Source organism: Empidonax traillii, unplaced genomic scaffold, assembly GCF_003031625.1.
Source record: "Empidonax traillii isolate 1590-97213 ecotype Southwest subspecies unplaced genomic scaffold, ASM303162v1 scaffold820:size437808, whole genome shotgun sequence".
NCBI lineage: Eukaryota > Metazoa > Chordata > Aves > Passeriformes > Tyrannidae > Empidonax > Empidonax traillii.
In genome coordinates this window covers 370,540-395,545 of record NW_020956013.1, presented here as the reverse complement: position 1 = coordinate 395,545, position 25,006 = coordinate 370,540, and the positions used below count along the sequence as shown (strand labels likewise).

General features: G+C 43.1%; 1 protein-coding gene across 1 annotated transcript in view; it reads left to right on the top strand.

Moving 5' to 3' along the window:
- Positions 1-25,006, top strand: part of KIAA1324L (KIAA1324 like) — a 53,230-nt gene that overhangs the window by 20,121 nt on the left and 8,103 nt on the right. Inside the window, exons 4-17 of the mRNA XM_027901910.1 lie at positions 1,040-1,126; positions 3,494-3,599; positions 4,237-4,389; positions 5,686-5,774; positions 8,907-9,087; positions 9,841-9,969; positions 10,900-10,990; positions 12,590-12,692; positions 13,921-14,058; positions 14,341-14,604; positions 15,500-15,673; positions 17,171-17,360; positions 21,277-21,373; positions 22,611-22,712. Of these exons, the coding sequence (XP_027757711.1) occupies positions 1,040-1,126; positions 3,494-3,599; positions 4,237-4,389; positions 5,686-5,774; positions 8,907-9,087; positions 9,841-9,969; positions 10,900-10,990; positions 12,590-12,692; positions 13,921-14,058; positions 14,341-14,604; positions 15,500-15,673; positions 17,171-17,360; positions 21,277-21,373; positions 22,611-22,712 (1,904 nt within the window). The remainder of the gene's footprint in view (positions 1-1,039; positions 1,127-3,493; positions 3,600-4,236; positions 4,390-5,685; positions 5,775-8,906; positions 9,088-9,840; positions 9,970-10,899; positions 10,991-12,589; positions 12,693-13,920; positions 14,059-14,340; positions 14,605-15,499; positions 15,674-17,170; positions 17,361-21,276; positions 21,374-22,610; positions 22,713-25,006) is intronic.

Here is a 25,006-nt window from a genome sequence, read left to right as displayed (position 1 = left end):
TTAGCTCTGGACAGTGGTACTTCAGTGGCAAATGGTGAAGTGTATGATCTTCCCTTCTCTGGCTCTTACATATTGAAGCCTTTTACACCTGGTAAGAAGAGACTATACATTCTTACCTCCTTTTTGCAGACGGAAACTATGACACAAAGATGCTGTAGCTCATGTTCCACAAAATCATTAGGGATCTATCTTCTACACAGGTGCTTCTTCTCACCTCGTTTCCTCAGTGCTGTTGATCTAGGAGGAGATTAAGCATACAGATGCTTTGGAGGATGTGGGGTTACGCAACTTCACACTTGACGCGGAGCGACTTTGAGGAGGATCCTTGACTCTAGGTCAAGTGTCTGAAAGTGTTGAACTGGCTTTTCTCCCTGGTGCAATAAAAGCTCAGTATGTGATCTCATGCATCAAAGGGACATGATACTTTTCTATCTGAGAAGAGAGTTATAAGAAGAAAGAAGTGTCCCTGCTGTAAGGAAAGGCTTCTGAGTTGCCCTGGACCTGGGTGAGGGACAACCAACCTCACACTTCTGCCAGGACAGACTCTCCATGGCATATTGCCTCTCCCTTGATAATGTTATTCTCATCCCTAGGTCAGGTGGCAGCGGGCCAAAGACACAGCAGATATTGGCTGCAGAGAAAGCAGTTCTTCTAGCTTTGGCCCACCCACTCCTTCTTCCCCTCCGGTTTAGAAGTCCCTGGCCTCTGGATTTTAGAGAATTAAGTCTTGGTGGGCTCAGGAGAAGGAGGAAGCAGGCAAGATGTGATGCTCAGCATTCTTGTCTCACCAGACAGTGAGAGGATAAGTCTGAGTTCTTTTCCTCCTGCTGCTTTTTTTGCCATCTATGTCAGAGGTGGTCACTGGAGGCACTATTAAGCTTTAGCAGATTTTGAAAGTTGGGGGTTTATTTTGCCACAGGTGGTGTCCTAAATATGTTGACGAGAGGAACAAAGCTGAGTCTTTTAATTCCCATCAGTCATTATGCTGACAGAGAGATGCACCTGATTGTGGTCACTGATCTTGTGTTTTTATTATCAGATACAAAATGACCAGTGCAAAGAGATGGAGTCCACAGCAGACAAGTGGGTGAAGCTCACAGACAATGGAGAATGGGGCTCTCATTCTGTAAGTGTACTAAAAATTGTTTCAGGAAGTTTCTTTTCCATTTATAAATGTATGTGATTTCCTCTGGGCAGACACCAAATGGGTTGGCTCCTGTGAATGCATTTGAAGAAGCATAGCTTCCCCTAGTACTGAGGGGAAAAGTCACAGAGATCCCCAAGGGGTCGATCCCAAAGCAAATGATATAGATGCAAGACTTTGTATTGATTTCCCTGGGCTTTGAATCAAATGCTTTATGAGGCTAAATAGATTTATGCAAATCTGCATGCCACAGTCACTTTGCATGGCTTTAATTGAAATCTTCTACAACAGCTGTTTCCTCACAAGAACACAAGATTATTCCCTCAGCAGAGCAGGGGACGTGGTATGTGTATGTGGGGATAAGCAGGACAGACATTTTATTCTCAAGTGTGTGCAGAAGAGCTGAACTGCATCCAGCTTCTGCCCTCTGGGGACTTACCTATTTGAAAAACAAGCTGGCAGCACCAGGGTGGCTCCTGCAGCACGGATATGAGCCTGTCCATGTTGGGAGCAGGAGCCCTTTGGCTGGCCCATGACCCAGCTGGCTGAGTTTGCTTTGTGACAGACCATGCATAGACCAACTCATTAGCTGAGGCCTGGCTTCTACTGAACCATCATACTCTTTTTCCCAGAGCCATATCAGCAAAGGCCCAGCATAGGTGACATTATGCCAGAAGAAAAAGGCTTTTATGGGCACAGGCAGCAGCATACTCTCCGTTTTCCATGGTCTGCTTGTCCTCCTGGAGGAAAAACCGTATTCCTGAGCCAGCTCTGGTTGGCAGTGCCTCTTTGCTCAGATGCAAGACCAGTGCAAGTTACATCGGGTGGCTGGAGATCTGGGTGAGGAGGGATGAGGGGTATGAGTTATGCCATACATCCAAAGCCAGGACACGGACCTGGGTGAGCTGAGGGGTGTAGACAAAGTCTTCGCAGGAGATGATGCCATCTGAGCTCATCATCTGAGGTGTGCAGGTGTCTTCCCTGGCTATGAAGGTTGTTGAGATGCCTGGCTGAAATGTAGACAAGTGAGCCAGATGAGATGATGATTCTGGCGCTCCTTAAGTATTTTTTTGAGTGCTGAAAATCCCGTCACAGTGGCTTCTCTGAGCCCAGTCTTCTGGTTTCTGCAGCCTCTGCTCTCAGCAAGCTAGTCCTGCTGCACCAGAGCTGATGTTGGGTACCTCTACCCCACATAACACAATGTTTGCTCAATATGATCCCAGATCTGCTGTTACCTCTGGTAACCCAGCTCTCTGCCCCCTTGGGTAGTAGCTGCTTGGGTGTGGGAGATACAATAGGTTGTATTTTCACTTTGCTGAAGTTTTGAACTCTTTAACCTGGGTGAACAAAAATCATGGTCATGACAGGCCTGTACAGCACTGCTGTATATCACATTATCCTGGACTCTTATGCTGGTAGAGTTTAACCCTCTTCTTGTGTGAAAATATAGCACCTTCAGGCCAATATCACTGTGTTGGCAATAGGCATCTTGTAGCTAGTAGATGTGGTACAGCTTTTCAGGACAGGTAGGGGCTTGGTAAACCTGCTGGTTTTATTGATGAGAGTGGCATTGTAGTTACATAAGCAAGTTGAAGGCAGAAGGCACCAACACTGCTGCTGAAAGAAGTGCTCCTGCCTTCTTTCTGCCCCTTATCCCAGCCATGATGCCACCACCCTTCCCGTGCCAGCACGGGTGTGCAGCCACTTACTGAACCATGCCACAAAAACAAGCAGGCCAGGGCAGCTGGAAAACAGGTTGTTTTCTGCATCTCATCTGCTGTTTGGGGCCAGAAATGGGCGGGAGGGTTGGGACTGCTGCTGGGGACAGCTCTGGTTTATGCCTGGCTTACCGATCACGGTGCTGTAGTGTTAGGTGCAGGCAGAGCTTGATTTTTAAAGCCTCTAAACAAAACTCACTTGTGAGCCTGCATTTTTAAACTCTGGGTCATGTTGGGTTTCTTTATGGAAACGTATTTCAAGGCTTTAAAAACAAATTGATTGACTATCTCTGAACATAGAGCTAGAGATAAAAGCTTCTGAGTGCCAGGGGTAGATGGATAAGGGCAGGAACAGCTTTTTCCAAATTCTGCTTACAACAAGGTCAGAAACAGCTCTTGGTGTTCTTCCATAAAACTGGGTGTTGAGAAACTTTTTTACAAAGCTCGCTTTGACACTCCTCAGAGATGTCTGTGCAGCACCTCCCCATTTCCTCTTGACTCACTAAGCAGCTTAGGAAAAGCCAGGATCAGGATCACTGCTAGGATGCAAGAAATCTGAGTAGTGGAAGTAGGAAATAAAACAATGTCTTGGTGAGGGGATGTCTGATAACTGTCACGTGTGTTATTGCAGGTAACTCTGAAATCAGGTAGCAATATATTATACTGGAGAACAACAGGGATTCTCATGGGCTCCAAAGTAGTAAAACCAGTTCTGGTGAAAAACATTACAATTGAAGGTAAGAGTTATTTGGCTTTTAAGTCTTATCTCACTCTTTCTTCATAGTGTTTGCCAAGTCTATTTCTACTGGTGTGCCTACAGCATTGAAGTAGATTTGTTTAGTCCCTTGTCCCCTGTCTGCTCCTCTAAAGCGTAGAAACAGAACAGCAAAACTTCACACTGTTAGGAAAAGACTGAAAAATTAATTTATATGGTAAATGACGCCGTCTAGTGGAGAAGACTGTCTTAGCACATAGAAAGAGAAAAATAATAAGCAGAGTTTCTCTAGTGTAGTATAAAAAGACCATGGTTATTGGTAAGCCTCTCAACAATGATAAATGGATACATATCATAGCATTGACAGTTAAATTGGTATTTAAATTATTTATTTCATCTGGGGTTGCTTTTTTTGTCCTGTTCTAAGTGTAATCAAACTTGAAGTGTCATATAAGGTTTCTAGGTGGGTCAGACTTGCACTGAGGAGCAAAGATTAAAGACCTAAATTATGATTCAGCAAAGCCAAAGTGTCTAAAGCAAGTGCTGAAATTCTGTGGGTTTTATGCTGGTTTATGCATCTGGCTTGCTCTCACCCATGAGCAGGTAGATAGCAGCTATGGAGTGTGCCTCTCTCTTTCAGTGTTTTAATTTATTTACAGGAGTCGCATACACGTCTGAATGCTTTTCATGCAAGCCTGGTACCTTCAGTGACAAACCAGGTGCATCTGGCTGCCAGGTGTGCCCGCGAAATACTTATTCTGAGAAAGGAGCTAAAGAGTGCACCAAGTGTAAAGAAGAAATGTATTATGCAGGTACATAAACCAAGTGGGGTTAAGCAAAACCAGGGGGGTCTGAGTACGTGAGGTCACTGGATGTTTGAGGTGTGAGAGTGGTTGTATACAACAACCACGTTTAGTCTCCAGTTGATATGAAAGGTGGAAATGAACGTGGAACTTCCCAAAATATGCAGAGGGCACATATACAGAGCGGATCACAGTCAAACTTGGCTAAGGTCGTCCACACTAACATGAAGGGATGGAAATCTTGATGACCTGGAAGGCAACAGTTCTTCTGAAGGATTTAACAGTCGTGCTGTGCCCTCTCGTGGTAACTTGTGTTATTGGTTGGTGATGACATGCATTTGCTTCATTACTCCTTCAGAATTAACATGTTTTGAGGAATGTGCTTTCCAAATACTCCCTCTGGGCTTGTCCCTGCCTTGGCTGTTCTTGGAAGATGAGGTGATCTGGTTGCAAAAGCTAGTGCCAAAGTCCTCTGCATTCCCAGCTCTGGTTAGCTGGTGACCATCAAATAGCATGGTCGTAATCTATTCACTGTCAAAATGTCTTTAGTTTTCTCCATTGTAGTAGTTTTCTCCCTTGTAGTAGTTTTCTTGAAGAATAAGTTACCAAACATAGGATCCACTATCACCGATTATGGCAAATGCTTGGGCATGTGCCTGTACTCACAGTGGGAAAGGAAATATTGCAAAAATATCTGGGAAGAGGATAAATTGGGCCAGTGTTGTAAGGAAGTTTCTAACAGGAGTTAGAAGTAATTTTGTTCCTTATCAAATGAGAACGTATTCCCATGGTGGCAAACTGCACAAATTGCTGCTTGAAGGTAAAGGTTTGGGGTGAGGGTTTGGGTGACTCATGGAGTGGTTTGGGTTGGAAGGGACCTTAAAGATCATTTAGTTTCAACCCTCCTGCTGTGGGCAGGGAATCTTCCACTAGACCAGGTTGCTTCAAGCCCCATCCAACCTGGACCTGATTGTTTCCAGGGATGGGATATCCACACCTTCTCTGTGCAAGCTATTCTAGTGCCTCACCACCCTCATAGTAAAGAACTTCTTCCTAATAATTCTCCCTGGGCATATTGAATCAATGAAGTTCTTTGTGGCAGCACAAGCATAGCTGGTATTTTCCCTCTTCCCATACTTCAGTTTGGGGGAATGGTCATGCAGACTCCGTTAAGAGCTTGATTTTTCATTCTTGTTTTGTATTTTTCTGCTGACTCACTTTAATCTCCAGATTTTAAGCTTGTTATGTTTGTTTCCGGGGATCATTTGATAGTTTAATATCCTGTTTGTCACCTTTTCTTTTTAGATGAGGGATCCAGCGCATGTATAGAGCGTCCTCCATGCACAAGCAAAGACTTTTTCCAGATCCACACCCCATGTGATAAGGAAGGAAAAGTAAGTAGAAGGCATGATACTATTTTTATGCTCATTGAGCTTACTGCTACCTCGGGATTTGAAAACAAGGTACGGTTTCTAGGAATCCCTTTCCCAATTACTTTCCCAATTTTACTTCCAGCATTGAATCTCTCCGAGGCTTAGGGTTTGTCCTTTAGCTTCCTTCTCTTCAGCCTTTATCCCTCTGTAAGAATCTGTCCGTCATGGGTCTGCTTAAGGGATCTACTGTTGTGAGATGTTAAGCTCCTTGCACTTGTGATGAGTCTGACGGGGTCACTGGTGCTACCTTCAAGCTTCCATGCTGGTTGGAGCAGAGGTTAAGTACTGTCCCAGAATAAACCTGGCTCTTTGGTTGTTAGCAACCTTTCCTGGCATACTTTGGGCTCGTGATAATTTTCCCTGTCCCAGCAGTGCCTGGGCACAGGATAATTGGATACGACCACTCCTATTTCAAGTGGAAGAATGTTTGGCTGCATAGGTATGATGTATGTTATGTCCTTTAGTTTTAGTGTCAAGGAAGGGCCCATGATCTGTTGAAATAATGTTGTATACACAGCCTGGGAGTATTCATGTTCAGCAGCAGAACTTAGATGCTGGTGATGTGCTTGCCATGCCTCATATCACCTGCACCCTCAGGAGATTGTTTCACCTGGAGATCTTAGGTCCAATGGGTATATCATCTCATAGAAGAACCTGCTGGTAGAGCAGCCTGGATTTGGAAATTTCCTGCCCTTTGTCCTAGCAATCAAGTGGGAATTTTGGTGGAATTTGGAGAAGAAACTCCTATTTACTGGTATAAGAAGCTCACAGAGGTGTGGACACATGGTCAGTCCTCTTCTGTCTCTTTCCTTAGCCGTCTCCCTTAGATCTGGATGGGATTGCAAGCAGTACAAATCCCCAGCACCTGTATGTTGCTGGCTTATACCTGCTATCAGGATGGAGTATTTTGAAGTCTCCTGATCAGCCGGTTCCAAAATGCAGATGAGATCTTGTGTGCTTTAATAAGGAAGCATCAGTGAGTTTAGCCCAAGAGCTGGCAGACTCTGCAACCTGGTCTTGACTCACTGATTCTTACTCTGTTAACTGCCTCTAATGACTTGAGGAATTAGCAGTGGTGTTTGCTGCTACACCCCCATCTACTGCTTTAATTGCAACCTCCTGCAGATTACCCTGCCACTACTACTCTGTGGGATCCAACTCTCCCTGGCACTAAATAGGTTCCTACTGTTGACCCTTTCCGTGGCTCTCACTGCTTAGTGCTCTGCAGCTCTGGAAATTGGTCCAGGTTTGCCATGCCCCCCATCCATCTCTCCATGTGAGGCAGCTCAGTGAGAGGGTCTGACTGTGCCGACCATCTTCAGGTGAACTGTGGCTGTAAAGAACCAGCCTCCTGATCCATGGCTTACTAAAAATAAGCCAGGATTTTCTCTGGACATTAGATTAGATTGTGGTCTCCCTCCTGTCCCACTCCACGTGTAGAAGGGGACTCAGGAGATTTAGGCACTTGACTCCTCTTGACTTTTCATCTACCTGCTGCTTTAAAAATCACAGGCTGAGTGCTTCAGCCTCAGTGTCAGAGACACTCACCCTCACCCCATGGCTGCAGGGACCCTCTGGCCCTCTTCTCCCTGCTCAGATGCAGTAGGATTCCTGTGGTGTGCAGTCTGTTTGGGTTCTGGGCTGCTTTGCCAGCTTCTGAGCTTTTTTGTTTTAAATATTGGGCACCCTGATGCTGCTGAAGCATTTCTGGAGCAGTACTCGAGAAAATCCTTTAAGTTCAGGAGCAGCGAGGGCAGCCTTATCTGTAGGAACAGGTGCCACTCTGACAGCAGGAGCAGTCCCTCAGTGCCTGAGCAAAGTGGGCGAAGCAGACCCAGTGCCAGAGGTCAGAATGAGCCAATGTGGCCAAACAAATCCATAGGGATGGGACACAACCAATGTGAAGCAGCTGGGACATTGTGTCCATGGGACAGTCAGGATGTGGGTCAGCCAGGGTACATGATCTGGCATAGGGAGGGCTGCAGAGAAGTGCAGGCAGAGATGAAGTGTGAAACCCTCAGCTTAATTGCAGCTCCCGGGAGCCAAGGCCTGAGTCTTAACTGAAGCTCCTTCCAGCTTATTTTTTGAAACAGTTTCAAAGACGATCGATACTTCTTGAAGTGCTCTGTGTTATCAGAGGGCTAACCTTGAGTGCAAGCAGCTCAATGCCCAGGATGACGAGGGGTCTGGATCAAATTCATAAGGTGAAACCTCGCTTACCTGAGCTGCTGGCCTCAAGGATCCCTGATTGCACTGCTGGGACCAAAGGGTGGAAGTACCCAGAGCTAGAGCTGTGGTCAGGTTTAACTCTTGCCAGACGGGTTTCTCAGTTATGCAATTCAACTAATTTTCATCTTGAGATATAAAGAGATATTTCAGAGATAGACCCAAAGCAAGATGAAATTTGAAACCCAACTTCGCAGGTGATGGATCTCACCTAAAGCCTCTCCTCATAGAGAGGTGACGACAGAGAGACCATACTGCTGTGTATGGTAACACCATGGACTGACTTATGCTGGTGTTCATAAATGGCTTCTTAGGTGATGCAGAGGGACTGGAGGGGGCTGGGAGAGCTCCTGCATGGTTTTTGCATTTGCTCAGTAGGTTTAAAAATAGCTGGAGAGAAACTGAGGACTTTTCAAAGAACAGGTCAGTATGGAGAAAAAATGCAGAACTTGTGGTGTTCTCTAACAGATACCTTCCCAATTTATGATGCAGAAGGTATATTTTGTGTTATTAAAATAAAAATGTAGAGATTGCTTATGCAGTCATTAGAATTATTTATCTGACTTTCCTCAGAAATGTCTCCATGGGGATATTTACTAATTAAATAGGAATGAACAGTAGTAATTATTTTAAGCTTCACATTTTTGTTTTGTTCTTAAGGTCTGATTTCTTGGAATCTCCTGTGAACCCAATTACTTCTGTTTCCCTTATCCAAACTCCCCTTTATAGTCCTGAATGTACAATGTCTTGTTTTGGCCTCAGTCACTGGGAAAACCCTGATTTAATTTACAAGGGAGACCTTGACTGGTGTATCTAGTCCTAAAGCTTCATAGCACACCATGTGAGCTCAGCGTCTTCTCATTCCAGACTCAGATCATGTACAAATGGATTGAACCCAAGATCTGCAGAGAGGATCTCCCTGATGCATTGACCCTACCTCCTTCTGGAGAGAGGCAGGACTGTCCACCCTGCAATCCTGGCTTCTACAACAACGCCTCATCTTCTTGTACTCCCTGCCCACCAGGCACATTTTCGGATGGAACACAGGGTAGGAGTCTGCAAAACAATTGCATGTGTCCCCGAAAGCAGTTGTCTGATTGCATGTGACTTAGTTAAATTACACATCGTCAGAAACCAGTCCATTTTCCATAAAATACTTGTTAAATGACATTGGAGAGAGGGAGCTGGGTATCTGTTTTCTCTCAGAAGTCCTTTCTTATCAGGGATTGCTGCTCTAAGTTGACCTGCTGTGTTCTGGATTCATTTCTTCACTGATATAAACATCCTGAGAGTTATTTTAAGGGATTCTGAGAAGGGAATCAGAATTTTTACAGTCAGTAATTCCTCCTTATCCCTTCTTCTGCCCAAACCAAGTTCTTTCCTGTGAAAACCTCATTATAAGCACTGTCAGATTCGTAACCTGACAACATTGTCTAGTCTAAACTCTGGCTTGTTGATTCTGAGATGTATTAGCTCAGTGGTCCCTTTCAGCATTTAGTGAGAATTCTTGTTTACCAGCATGATCAAACCTTCAGCTGAACCCATTAAAAAGGAAATGTAGCTTTAGGGAGCAGCTGCTAATTACTTACAATGAACTTATGATCTACAATTTATGAAATGCTGGTCTCATTTCCACTCCTCTGGTCCTGGTAGGTCTTTGACTGTTTAATTACAAAAGTGTAAATTATTTTCTTTGCTTATTACTTGTACCAGAGAGTAAAAAAGTAGTACCGACGTTCTTTAAAACACTGAGATGTGCTTTGGCCATGTGATATCCTTTTCCTGCCCTCTTGGCCTGCAGAGTGCAAAGCTTGCCCTGCTGGGACTGAACCAGCCCTTGGGTTTGAGTACAAGTGGTGGAACATCCTGCCAGGCAACATGAAGACATCTTGCTTCAATGTTGGCAACTCGAAATGCGATGGGATGAATGGTGAGCCCAATTCCCTGTGTTGCTGTGTGCCTGTCTTTCTCCTGATCACTGCGGTAACAGAGCACCCATCAAAATGAGTGTGCTCTTTGCTGTGAGACTCACCCCTTTTCTTTAATTGCACCAGGTTTGAAATTTCCTGTAGGAAGCAAAGTCACAGTATCACAAAAAAGAAATGAAAAATATCTCGTACACCAGAAGAGGGCAGGAATTGCAGCTTGTGTGAAGTCCCCTCAGCCAAGGACCTACCCCACTATAGACTTCAAAGTATCTTCAGATGCATTCATATTGAAGAAAGCACTGTTTGACTTCTCCCTAGCTCATCTCATTTTGTTACAACTATGCTCATCAAGGTTATACATAATTCTTTTGGAAAACTTAATTAAAGTCTGTGATTCAGTTCATTTAGTACTCAGAGCTTTCTCTCTGCACATGTGCTAAAATTGCAGCAGAGAGCAGTCACAGCTCACTGGTGAAAATGATCCCATTTGGGACTTCTTCCACCTCCAGCCTCCCCTGACAGATTTTCCTGTCTGATCCACCCTGTCAGACCGATGTAACTCAAGCTTTGAATTATGTGTGTTGAGCAGAAGGGAACTGAAGTATATGCTTAACATTTAACACACGGATTCATTGATTCATCTGTTTTAAGGCTGGAAGATATCAGATGGATCATCCCCCTTGAGCTGTACAGCACAGGTCAGGGAATTTCAATTGCTTTGCTGATTTCAAGGGTGACAATTGCCTGTATAATCAGCAGTTCATACAATTGCTAAAATTTTTCACTGAAAAGCATTATGATATTGCTCTATAGTTTATACCAGGTATCTTTAAAATACACTGAAATACTGAATTGCTTAAAAAATTATGGGAACATAGATTCTTTTTGCTATCCATTTATTGAAATTTTGTTCTTTTTTCTGTCCTATGAAGGTTGGGAGGTGGCTGGTGATCACATCCAGAGTGGGGCAGGAGGCTCTGACAATGACTATCTTATCTTGAACCTGCACATCCCGGGATTTAAGTAAGGAATTTTTTTTTTTTTCATATATTTCTTGTATATCTCTGTCTCTTACACCTATTGGACACTACCCCTGGAATCATCTGGGTTTTCCTTTCTGAAATGGAATAATGTAATAATGAGAGACAAGAAGAAACTTGGATTTTATTCCAAGCAGTCCCCAGTCAGTCCATTGAGGCAGACAAGTGTGTAAGACCTTTGTTTTTATTGGTGTTTGTTTCATTCTAAGATACCAGACATTTAGTTGTCTGGAACCTGAGAAGAGATACTCCTATCCCTCTGGTTTTAAATTGTTCCAAAGCAACCAGCTAAACCTGCCATGGGGTGGATATTGGAGCCTGCCCTTGCAGTATTTTAGTGAAATTCAAGTTACTTTGCCCTGTGGCTCCAGGCAGCCTGCACAGTCTGTGCTTCCCCTGGAGCCAGTGGGGAGATGCAGGCACTGCAGGAGAATAGGATATCCCACCTGTCCTGAACCCTTGGACAGGGTGAAATATCTGCTTGAGGTGGTTGTGTCTCTCTGTCAAAGGAGTGAGATTAGACTACTAGCTCAGACTGGGTGTAAAATAATGAGACAAGTAACGTATGGCAAGAGGAACATCAGCCTTCCTTCACTGAATTTCAGCTGAAGGAGTTGGTGACTTCTTACACCCACTGAGCAAACCCTGATTTTTAATTTACATTTTAATGGGCAAGCGGCAATTAAATTAAAGGTAAATAATAAAGGTTGGAAAAGACCTCCAAGATCATTGAGTCCAACCATTAACCCAGCACTAAACCAAGTCCCCAAGCGCCACATCTGCATGCCTTTTGAACACTTCCAGGAATGGTGATTCCACCACAGGGCAACCTATTCAAATGCCTGGCTACTCCTGCAGCGAAGAAATTTTCCCTTATATCTAGTCTAAACCTCCCCTGGCACGACGTGGGGACATTTCCTCTGATTGTGTCACTTGTTACCAGAGAGAAGAAACCAATCCCCACCTGGCTACAATCCCCTTTCAGGCAGATGTAGAGAGTGATAAGGTCACCCCTGAACCTCCTTTTCTCCAGGCTGAACAATCCAGCTCCCTCAGTCACCCCTCATAAGACTTGTGCTCCATACCCTTCACCAGCTCCATTGCCCTTCTCTGGGCATGCTCCAGCACCTCAATGTCCTTCTTGTAGTGAGGGACCAAAAACTGGACACAGGATTCAGTGTGTGGCCTCACAGGGAGAGCATCCTGAATACTTGTGGTTTGGGTGAAACTCCTGAAAAGCATCCCCCATCAGCAGAGGGTAGGTGCAGTTACAATGGTGTAAATCACTTGAAACATGCAATGCATTTTAATAGTGAAACTCCCTACAAATATGGTCAAATTTGGGTGTTCATTAGAAGGAGGGAACTGTACAATAAAGAATTCAGACACTCAAAAAATGACCCTGCTGCACCTGACACCCAGTGCAGAGCCACTGTGAAACCTGCCCTCTGCTGTTCTGCAAGGACAGGCTTTCTGTGACAGGACTTTGATGGTTTCAACATCCCAAAAGGAATTTGAAGGATCGACTGCTGCCTGTCTGGAGAGCACCGTTTAAATGTTTTGTTCCTTTTCTGTTAAACAGACCTCCGACATCAGTGACAGGAGCAACTGGGGCAGAACTAGGACGGATTACTTTTATTTTTGAGACCATCTGTTCAGCAGATTGTGTGCTGTACTTTATGGTGGTAAGTGAGACCTCTTTCTCCATGACTGAGGACTGAGCCTGATATTCCACATGTCGCTCTAATACCTCTACATAGGTGTGATTAGTTGCACTTGGTTTATTATGATTAAGATTAAGTGTGACATTAGTTTAGTATCTGCAGTGCCCTTGCAGGAAGGATTTAATAAATGACCTAGAGAAATTTCTCCACCTTGTGAGTTATGAACCATTCCTGGTTATCTGTTTATTCTAAAAGAAATTATTAGACACTGAAGAGCTGAATTTTCCCCTGTTAAACTGACTGATGAAATTATTAGTGTCTCTTGTGCAGTTGAGTTGGCCTCTAGTAACAGAGCTACAAATCAAGATGTGGGATAGAGGGATGGGAAGTAGACAATTTGGAAGTTTGGACTTGATCCACAAGCAGGCAGATGTTTGTTTGTGAAAGCAAAGTACCATTTTACTGACTTTCATGGTCTGCTTATTGAAAGCCCATCAGCTGAGGAAAGGAACTAGACCTGTGACAATTCCCTTGCCCCTTCCAGTGAAAGGGGACACTGGTCATTTTTTGTGTTTAGTGGCTCTTTAGAGGAATCTGCTCTTAATTTAAAGAGAATTGAGTGGAAATTAGGTGGTAATTTAAGAGTCTGCCTTTAGTGGTAATTTAAAGGAATCTGTTTTAAAGGAAAAGCATCTTTCACTGGAACGTTTAAAGCCAATAGAGAATAAGAAACATAAACATAGATTGAATAGAGTTTTGTCATATAAATCTTGGTGCTGTATTATTGACCTTTGTTCTGTTTCACAAAAAACACCATCGAAGTGGGTATCTGAAGATGTCAGAAACTACAATTTATCTTTGAATTTTTGTCTTCCCTTTTCTGTGCTCTTGTACCAACAAGTTTTACATACATTTTGTTTTACAAACAAAATTTCAAATCTGAAAGAACCATTGTGCCGAATCTGTCCTCATAATGGCTATAAACTACTATAGGACTTTGAACTTAGCTCTTATATGAATCAGAAAATCTTTTGAAATGGACACCCGTTCTCAATTAAAAATTTACCAGTTGTGGAAAACAGAATAAGTATGTTTGTTCTCTTATGTTAATTGTTAAATGTGATTGTAAAGTCCTTTTTAGATAGTAATCTTTATATCATAAAATGCTAGTGTTTAATGTACTATGACCACACTTTTTGTGTGTGTGTGTGTATTGTTTGTTTGTTTTTAAAATATATCTATTTTATAGGATGTTAATCGAAAAAATACCAATGTGGTGGAATCATGGGAAAGAAGTAAAGAAAAACAATCCTACACTCACATCATCTCCAAAAATGCTTCCTTCACATTCACCTGGGCCTTTCAGAGAATAAATGAGGGCCAAGATGTAAGTACTTCTTTACATACAGGTCTTTAGAACACAGCTTTCCTTGGACACTCATCCCTGGAGCTCTCACTCTCTGCTGAAGCTCACAGGCTTCCTGTAAGGGGAGAGTGGCTCTCACCATAAAGCCGCCCTGGGGAGGCAGCTGTGGATAAAAGATCCATGAGGAGGGTCGGAGCCATGGATAAGCTGATGCCTGAACTGATGCATAGATAGGTCTGTCCATCTGTGTCCAAATGCAATGGTGTGGTGACACCAGGGTGGTTTCCTTGGCTCTCGTTCCAGAGCAGACAGTTCATCAATGACATGGCCAAGATCTACTCCATCACGGTGACCAACGCAGTGGACGGAGTGGCCTCTTCCTGCCGGGCCTGTGCTCTGGGCTCCGAGCAGTCTGGCTCATCCTGTGTGCCCTGCCCGCCGGGACACTACATCGAGAAGGAGAGCAGCCAGTGCAAGGAGTGTCCGGCCAACACCTTCCTGTCCATCCACCAGGTCTACGGCACGGAGGCCTGCATCCCCTGTGGGCCTGGCAGCAGGAGCACCAAGGTACAGGAACTGAGTGTTCCTGAGTGACGGGCAGACAGGGTGTTTTTGGGCTATAAGCTCTCAAAGGGCCACTTTTAGTGCTTTTCTACAGGTATGTGCCTTGGGAGCAGTGTAGTATGGATATAACCAGTGAGCCCACTCTTCCAGGGACGTCACTAGTCTAATTTTTGTTTGTAAATATGCAGTAATAAGATAAAGTTGACAACATCAGCTCAAAAAAAGGGTTTGTTTCAAGGAGCTGTGGACATGTACAAACAGGGCAAGCATATATCTTGCTTCTACCTAAAACTGTCCCAGACACCTGCTGTTTTAAACTCAGGGACTTTCTCTGCTGGATGATGTGTCTGTGCCTTTAGAAACCTGTAACAAGTTCCTCTTACGTGATATTGCCCTTAAGCCTGGGTAAGCATTTATTACATGCAAGGAGCTGCACAGGTACTAGAAAAACAGCTTCAATTTGTTCATACTCTGCCTGACTTCAACTGGGTTCATATACAGTCCTTGTGTCTTAGACTGTTGTGTTTCCTTTGCAAGATGCCAAGTGTAACCAAGGGCATGTTCTGGTCTGTTTACAGGGCCTTAAGCTGTAACATTGGGATCCTGAAAGCACACAGAACAAAACAAAGAAAGAAACTACATTTTCTTGGCTAATGCAGCAAACAGCAGGACAACCAGGCTTGGGGAACATTATAGTCCTGATATGTGATTGCAAGAGACTGAAACAGGAATGGGAGTTCTCCCAAGGGAAAGATGAATTAGAGGAATAGGACAGAGTTGCCCTTCATCCTTAACAAGGAAAGCAGTCCTGTCTGCACCTGCTTGCTTTAACTCCCAGAGGAATGGTTTGCTGCTGTTCCATTACTGCTCCTTAATGGATGCCTCTCCTTCCTTACAGGACCACACTGCCTGCTTCAGCGACTGCCTGGTGTCCTATGTCAAGGATAACCAGAGCTTGAATTACAATTTTAGCAACCTCAGCCAGGTGGGCTCGTTGATGAGCGGACCCAGCTTCACTTCCCGAGGGACCAAGTTCTTCCACTTCTTTAACATCAGCCTGTGTGGGAATGAGGTGAGCTCAGCTGGTGTCAAGGACTGGGGGGATGAACCAATTTGTTGCCTGTGTTGATGATCTGGGGTCACACTGAGGCAGGACAAGGACTCCTCTTCAGTGGAATTGTAACCAACACTGTGCAAACACTTCCCTTTGGATCTTGCTTAGCAGTGCAAGAGAATTTTTGAGCAGCCGAATTATTTTCCAGAGCAGAGACTACAAAGTTTTAGGCCATAAACAATCCTCAGAAGAAAACCCCTGTCACATCCCTGCCTTTTCTTGTTTGTTGTGCCTTCAAGTCACTTGGGTCACAACCCTGACCTTTGTGTGCTGCCACCAAGAAGCTCAAGTGAAGAGCCTGAGTCTATCACCTGACAACTTCTTTCCATGTGTTTCCCTCATGACTTGACTGGAGATGTTGTTGTCAGCAGAGCCCCTGTCCATCCTGCTATCTGCCAGTGGCCAAGGTTCCCAGTGCTGACTTGGACTGCAGCCTTTGAAAGTGGTGGAAAAATGTGCTTAGTTGATGAATCAAACAATCTCTGTCCCAGAGTCAAGAGACCTCTCTCTGGGGCTTGGACTGTACCAGAGCTTGTTGTCACATACATAAATTGACCTTTCAGAGCAGTACCAGTGCTGTGCATTGTCCCATGAAAGCCAGCACACGTAGTTTACATTAATGTTCAGCCCTGTAAAGTTCTGAAGTCTATTTCCCGTGTACCAAAGGATTTGCATTAGTTGAGACAGATGAATAGTCACATTTCTTTACAGCATTCTACATACTTTTAGGCTTAAATGTGTGTTTAACTACCACCTGGATTAGAGCTGCTGGCAACTAGATCAACAAAAGTGCAGATATGCTGACTCCCCTGTGGATCTGGTCCTTATATTCCCAAATTACTATGATGGTACTACAGTACTACCAACCATGATTAGGTGGTGAGTGCTTGACATTTTGTCAGGAAAACTAAGTCTGGTGATTTGTCTTTCATTGCTGTTGCTCTGATTCTAGCACTGGTCTCGACATGTGACATTAAGGCAGCCTTGAAGGCTATATATCTGTTTAGGGATTTCATGTATTTGTGCTTTGAAAATATTTTGTCTGGATTAAATCCCAAATAAAGAGGTATTCTACATTATATTATTTGAAGGGAAGGGAAATAGGGTTTTCCTTTGCAAGCCATTTTATTATGCTCTGCGAGTAAACACTGTGCTGTCAAGATAAACTAAGAGGAGTGCTCCACAGCACAGATTTCTGATAAGACACATGCCAGAGGTGACATTGTGTTTCTGAGTCTGTACAAGGCTTTAATCAGAGCTTTCACAATGGACAGTTTATTGCTGCAATTTGTCCCTCTTATGACAGACACATAGAGACATCAAGTTGTTATAAGGTAAAGTAATGAATTTCATCCTGTTTGCAGTCAGAAAGTTTGCAATCTTTCCTTTCCCAAACTTTTTTCACATCTTATCAACAACCAACAGCTTCCCCCTTTTTTTCCTGATTGTCCACAGGGGAAGAAGATGGCAATTTGCACTGACAACATCACAGACGTTACTCTGAAGGACATGGTTGCAGAATCAGAAGATTTTTCCAATTTTGTGGGAGCTTTTGTCTGTCAGTCCACCATCATCCCGTCAGACAGCAAAGGTTTCCGAACAGCCCTGGCTCTGCAGTCCAACAGCCTTGCTGACAGGTTTTTAGGTACATGGTTTGTCTTCTGTGTATCATCATCATGAATGTACTCTTATGTATTTAGGGCTGCAGAGTAAATTCTTCTAGGCTCAGCAGCTGCATTATCTTGAGAGAAGAGTGAAGGAGCAGCCCAAGATTCAGTTTCAGATGGTTCCTGAGCTGTGAAGCAAACCCCCACAGATGCCATTGTGTTTTGCTCATGTTTCAGTTCAGGTGGTGGCTGGAGGAGAAGTGTAAAGGTTGTCCCCATTATTTGTTTTCCACGTCCATAATACTCACTCTTCCTTGTGTTTGGCCTGGTGGGTCCCACGGTGCACAGAATTTCAGCACATAGATCTGGATAATGTAATTAAAAAGCATGGGTTTTCTTTCATGTTTCCTGCCCACCTTGCTCAGGGCAAGACCAATGACTGTGGTAGTTACATTAGTCTAAGTGTTTCTGCCCAGGCCAAGACCCCACTTGGGCAATTTCAGAAGAAGAAACTGGTGTTGGGACATAATTAGTCAAGAAAGGAAGAGGTTTGGAGCAGCATGGGGCTGCACACATCATTAAGTCTTACACTGGGCTGGCTCACAAGTTCCCAGAGTGTGAGGCCAGATTAGACAATGAAGTCATTTAGTCTGCTCACCTATCCATTACAGGCACTGACTGCTTGTACATTCTCCCTGGCACTGAGCCCAGAAACTCATGTTTGACAAAAGCACATCTTTGGAAGAGCATTCAACCTGGACTTTTAAGACTGCCAGAAATAAAAGCTTTACCACAGTCACTGGTATTTTTTCCCAATAGTCAAAGACTGTCTCTGTGTGTGATTTTAAAGCAGACTTGTTTCCTATTTTAATTTCCGTGGCTTCAGTTTTCAGCTCTTACTTCTTGCTATTCCTTCTCCATTTCACACCCACATTTTCTTTCTTGAAGAAATATTTTGTATACTGGAATTCTCACACCATCCCCACTGTGCTCTTCTGATAAACTAAGTAGATCAAGTTCTTCTAAGTCTCTTGCTATCATGTATTTATCTCCAGCAACTGAATAATTTTGAGGCTCTTTCTACAGCTCTGTAACCTTTATTATTTTCTTAAAGCACAGAATGGAACACTATTCCAGTATTTAACTCACTACGATGGCAATAAAAATCACTTCAGTCTTTGTAATCCCTGAGTCCTTCTTTCTCCAGACTGAAGGGATTTCATGATGGCTTCTTGATTCTGATGTCCACTCTGGATCTTTCTTCAGAGTTACAGTTTCCAAAGGAAAAATTCTCTTCCTTAAGACTGGCCTGCCTGCCTTGCTCCACTTGTCTTCACTAAAATATATTTAGTTTTGTTTGGGACCATCTTACCAAATGAACCAAGTGTTCTGTATTTTATTATTGTTCCTCTTATTCTTTATCTCATCTACACACTTCAACAACAGTGATTATGTAGTTACTGGTAGACCCCTGCCAATAATCTTGCATTTTGGCACTTTATTATTGATGCCTAGAGAAGCCTGGAGATATACCACATTTCATGACAGTTTCCCACGGCCAGATAATTTTTTTAATTACTTAGCTAAATAGTTTTTAATTCAGAGTGTGCACTAAATTGCTATTACACTGCTAACTTTTTAATTAGAATCTCTTGTGGTAATTAGTGAAATACTTGATAAATTTACATAATTTTTTTTTAGCAACCAAATTCATCAGCGTTCAAGGGATGAGAACAGATTTGTTTAACAAGAGCTTTTCTGATAAATTCATGCTGACTTTCATTCATTGTGTACCTGTCCATGGACTGAAACCCATTTTCACTTACCATTATTTTGCCTCATCATGATAGCCACATTGTAATTTGGGTCACCATATTTCCTCTCCATGAGTCTTTTGACAATTCACTGTCATTAAAGCCTCTATTAAAGGTCATTTCTAGGTATGGGTTTGTTAGTTCATAAGCAGGCAGGTCAAGCAGATATCAATATCCTTTCCTGCCACTGAAGGAATTGGGTGTTCAAGTAATTGTCTTGGAAAGCAATGAAATACTCCTGACTTTTTTCTTAGTACAGAGAAAAGGTATCAAGTTCTTCTGCTTCCCTTTCTTTATATCAATTGCTATGTTTTTGAATGGTTGAAGTTTGTCTTTCCTAACATAAGAAGGATATGGAATTACTGAAGTGAGTCCAGAGGAGGCCACAAAGATGATCAGAGGGCTGGATCACCCTTCTTGTGGAGACAGGCTGAGAGAGCTGAAGTTGTTAATCCTGGAGAAAAGAAGGCTCCAGGGACACCTTAGGGTGCCTTTCAGTACCTAAAGGGGTTACAAGAGGACTTGTTACAAGGGCATGGAATGATAGAACAAGGAGTAATAGCCTTAAACTGAAAGAGGGTAGTTTTAGATTGGATATTAGGAAGAAATCCTTTACTGTGAGGATGGTGAGGCAGCGTCACACGGTTCCCAGAGAAGCTGTGAATGTCCCATCCCTGGAAGTGTTCAAGGCCAGGTTGGATGCGGCCTTGAGCAACCTGCTCTACTGGAAGGTGTCCCTGCCCATCGCAAGGACACCTTCAAAACAAACCAATAAACAAACAAAGGAAAAAAAGTAAACAGTTCAGTTGGCGCCTTTTGCTGCAATTCTTACCATAGTCAATAGGAGGCGCTGTTGGATCACTGGAGATGCAGAGCTTCCAGTGTCCTGTGCCAGTCACCGGGTGGTGCTGTTGGATCACTGGAAAGGCAGAGCCTGAAGTTCTTTATGCTGTTCAGCAGGGGGTGCTGTGGAATCACTGGTCGTTTCCACTTGGAGTGACACTCTCCAGGATGTGTTGGAGAAACTGAAAAAGGATTTCCCTTTCCTCCCCCACATGGGGAAAATGGGAGAGAGAGGAGGGAGAGAAACAACAACAACAACAAAAAAAGTCCTCTCTAATGGGAAAAAACTCACTCTGTTCGGTTGGTCGAATTGTGCGATATGGTTTTCCTTCTCCCTCTGATGTGCACAAGAACCACTGCTAAGGAAGGAACAAACGGGAACAGGGAAGAGAAAAAGAGAAAAAAAACCAGAAAAACAACTCCCGAACAGTTCCTCTCTGATGAAAAAAATCCAAGCAGGATCCACAGCTGGCAACCAGGCTGAGAACTAAACCCCACCGTGCTTCAACACCAACCTTGCTCCAGCCTCCACAGCAAGCCCAAACTCCTCCCCCCATTTCCCAGGAGACGAGAGAAAAAAAAGTAAAAAGGAGCTCCTCACCCCTCCCCGTTTCCCAGGAGATGAGATTCTGAGCCATTAACCAGAAGGCAGCTTCTTTTGTGCTCCTTAAGTATCCACTTAACTGTCCTGCATGCAGTGGGCAGGGGGAAGGGAAAAATTCCTGCCTAGTTTCCAAGAACCAGCAAAACCATGACACCCATCCTTCCATCAGTTTCTACTGCTTTCTCTTGTTGTTTTAGCAATTTTTCACCTCCCTAGAAGGATGCATTCCCATTTGTACAACTCCCTCTTCTGAAACATTGCAGGATCTCACCCAGTACTGCAGATTGCTCAGGTCATTACATGGCTATGATGTGTGAAGGTTATACATTCAAGGCATATGCTTTACGTGGCTGGATCAGATATCTTCAGCAGTCCTTTGCCAGCCTAAATTATTTTATGATTCTTTAACATCCGATGATTGCTGTAAATTAATATGAAAGACTAAAAATAATTACACTGGTGTTTTATTAATTTTTTTGTTTTGCTATGTCTATGTGAGCAAATCAGACTGTATGAGGAACATATAAATCTGCAAGGTTAAGTTAGAATAAAAGAAAGTGTGTAATGTATAGTAATGGCATTAATTACTATTAAGTGAGATATATATACCTTTCTGACTGAGAAAATATTACATGTTAACTGCTCAAACATCCATTCTTAGTTTGCTTTTTTTTTTGCCTTCTCAAATTTTAGGAGCTACAGTTGAAACAATGCTGGAAAATATCAGCATAAAGGCAGATATGTTTCCTCCCTCTCCAAGCAAAATACCAGATGTGCATTTCTTTTACAAGTAGGTAAAAATACTGTTTACTGCTATGTCAAATTTCTTCATTTGTTTAAAGAAAATTAAAACTCTAAGGGGGGAATCTGTAATTCAACTTTAATCTTTACCACTTTAATCAGGATCTGGCTGATATTGACTGGTATGTTGAAGAACATCTTATAAAGTCAGCAAACACTGTTTACTCAAATCTGAATTACGCTTGATCTGTAGGAAGTGATATCGGAGCTTTGATTCATCCAGAAGCCACTTCCAGTGTCCTGTTTCTTTCCATATTTTCTCATATATGACTTTGATATGTCCGCTTCCCTTTGCATATTTTCTTTCACTTTCGTTTGCAATTACTTTGATGCTACCAAAAAGAACGAATCAAGTTTAACAGTAATTGTTTGAACATGCACAGTTACTACTGTGCTTTTCCTATTCTTCACTCTTCTCCATAAAAAGAATGGAGAAGAGTGAAGTACTTCTTACCAAGCCTCAGCTTGGGTAAGAAGTAGCTCAAAGATCAGCTCAGTCCAGATGTTTACATGCTGGTGTCTTCATGGCAATTGGTTTTCTAAGCTGGGACTCTGGAGCCCCTGGGGCTATTCAGCTTAAGACACTTACCTGTATTTGTCCTGCTGATTGGCTCTCTGGATTATGCTGGCTTTAGTGACAGATCGTAACTGAATGTAGGATTTTGGATATCGGCACTTCATGCATGTGTGAAATTACATTTATGATTCTGCAAACTGAACTCCACACCAATGATCCCACTTTGAGGGTATTATGAACCTGGCTTACAATGTCTATCACACTGGAATAAGGTCCATTTTTTAAATCCACTTTTCCTTGTGGTAGTTCGGGACAGTGTGGTTCTCAGATTAGCAGGCGAGGAGTGAGCCATCATAAGCTCTCCAGCAGAGTAGCACACCAGCCACAGCACCTGCAATTCTCTTTTTCAGTTGTTCTATTCTGCTTTGTGGTAAAGTTTATTCCTTGACTGAGCAGATTTCAAACTAGCTAGAGAACCAGAGCAGTTCCCCGAGTGGCATCTCAGAGCACTTTGAGATTTAGATGAAGTGGTGAAACCTACCCTGCTTCTGTTTCTCCTTTAGTTTTTCAGCTGACAAAGTCAAAAGCACTGTGATAAAGGGTATTTCATTGGTATTGCCGCTGCATAAATGGACAGAGACCTATGACAGAGCAACACGTATTTACTGTGGGGGAAACTTGTTACTTTTCTCCTCTTTTTTGACCTTAGGTCTTCAACAGTGACGACCTCCTGTGAAAATGGCCGTGCAACTGTTGTGACAATGAGATGCAATCCCAACAAACCAGGCCAAGGAGAGCTCTCTGTGCCCAGGTACTTGAGTGTTTGTATCTTAGTAGTGCCAAAAAGCCTTTGCTACTCAGGTAATCTTTATAAAACTCATGGGTAATTTTAACAGCAGTGAGGAATGCTGTCACCCTTATCAGCCGTGCAGGAGGTCTCACTTGTTTTTCCTGGGTGTCCATCACCTCCCAGCAGAAAAACTCATTTGTGTTTAGTTTGTGTGATGAGAGACATTAGAGCTCAGGCAGGTTGTTCGGAGCTTAAAGGCAAAAGAAAATTTAGTGATGTTTTCTCGTCTTCACTTCTCCTTTATTTCAGTTCCCTATTTTAATCTTTGGCCTCCTGATTAGAACTGCCTGGTCAGGGGTTTGAGAGGTAGTTTTTCTTCCTTGTTCTACAGCAGTGGCTATGGACAAAATGATTTTTTCGGAAAAAAACAACCTGTCCTAGAAACTATGAAATCTGCTGTAGCGATGCTTATGTGAGCCCTGAACTCTGTCTAGTTAAAGTTCGAAATGTATTTATTTATGTGTCTCATCACTCCAGCTTGCATCCTAACCCCCTTGTACCAATTGTGTTTAATTTGCCTGACCTTTTCCCTTCTCTCTGATTCAAGTGACTTCAGAAAGTCTTTCTTCCAAAGTCCTGTTTATGCCTGTATAAACATAACTTAAAGCATACTGAAAAGTTACAGAGAAAAAAAATTAATTTTTAATTTAAAAGAATTAATTCTATTACTCTTTAACAACACCTTGTGATTCTTCAGAAGTTCCCCTCAACTCTGATGACCCTCCTCTTGGGCTGTCAAGGCCCATTTTAGGGTGTCTGGATGTTACCATAAATCCGCTGTTAGCCCTATCACTCATCCCCTTTCCCAAAAGCTAACCCCTCTTCCCAAGTGTGAGAAGTGTTGATCCCTTGATCCTTTGATCCCTGTCCCTCTTGGGACAGATGAACCATGCTCAGCTGAATGAAGGCAAAGCAGCATCTACTTCACAGGTGATGGATGAGTGACTGATGTTTGAACACCTTGGGAGATGCTTACCCAGTTTCTGAGGGACCTGACACACTACAAACTACACTGGGCAATAAGCCACTGCCTATCAGCTGCTGTGTGAAAATCCTCCAGTTGTTCTCCTAATGTCACAGGTTAAACATGATGTGGGCTGTGATAACTCACCAGTAGTGAGGGAAGAACAACCTACCTTGCTTTTAAAAGTATGAGATTGGGCAGAAATGACTTATCTCAGTTTGTGTTGACTTCTCCCTTCCTATCCCCCTTTGATTAGCTCAGCAGTCAGACAGCAGTTTTCACACAGTGAGGTACCTGATACATGTCAAAAATACAGCAGGTAACTCCTTGATCCTCCAGACACAGTGTTTAGTATCACAGGAAGCTACAGTATAAGATGAAAGCAGTTGAGGAGAAAGGTCTGTCAGTGCTCTTGCAATGTACTTTGAAAAATGTTCCACAGTCCAGAGAGGGCAGTTGTCAGGTATTCAAACCAGGATAAACCAGAATGGGCTGCTAGGGCTGGAGATTTTTCAATGCTTCAGATCAGGATAACAGGTTTCCAAATTATATAGAACAACATAATTTTAAATGCATTTTTGGTATTGATATATTTCATATTTACATAACTGAGCTTCTTGCACAGACTTTTGGCCATTGCTGCTGTTAGACCTGATGTGATTGTCAATAACAAAAGCTATGTGAATGTCCTGCCATTGCCAGTACAACTTCCTTCTGCAAGCTGAATACAAAATAGGCCATTAGTTTTCCTTAGACTAAGGGAAGCTGTTATCTCTTCATTAACTTAAGAACATCCTTCTAGTAATTAACCATGACAGGACAAGTCCATTCCATATGGACTAAATCACCCAGGCATCATTAGGACAATGTCAGGAACCAGATAGCAGCATTCATGTGGAACATCACCCAGTGCAGGAGAACAGTGATAGAGGTGTGTGCTGGGCTAGCCTGTGCTGGTGAAACACTGGTGTAGTTCTGCTCCTCTTCCTCTTCCTCATCTTCATCTCCTGCCCTCCCCTCTCCTTCCCTTCCTTCCTCTGTGCATGATTACCACTCCCTGCCAGGAACTGAACTGATATTTTAGACCTTTGACAGCTCAACATCTGTTTTCACTTGAGAAAAGCATTTTACAAACTGGGGAAAATTCTTCCCCAGATTTTTCCATCTGCTGACTTGATGGATGTTTACCCATTTCTTGTACTTCCCATTCCCATTCTTCAGCAGCAGAATGTGAAGTGAGAATGCAAACCCCAGAGTGTTTAAATAACTGATCACTAAGCTTTGCTCTCCT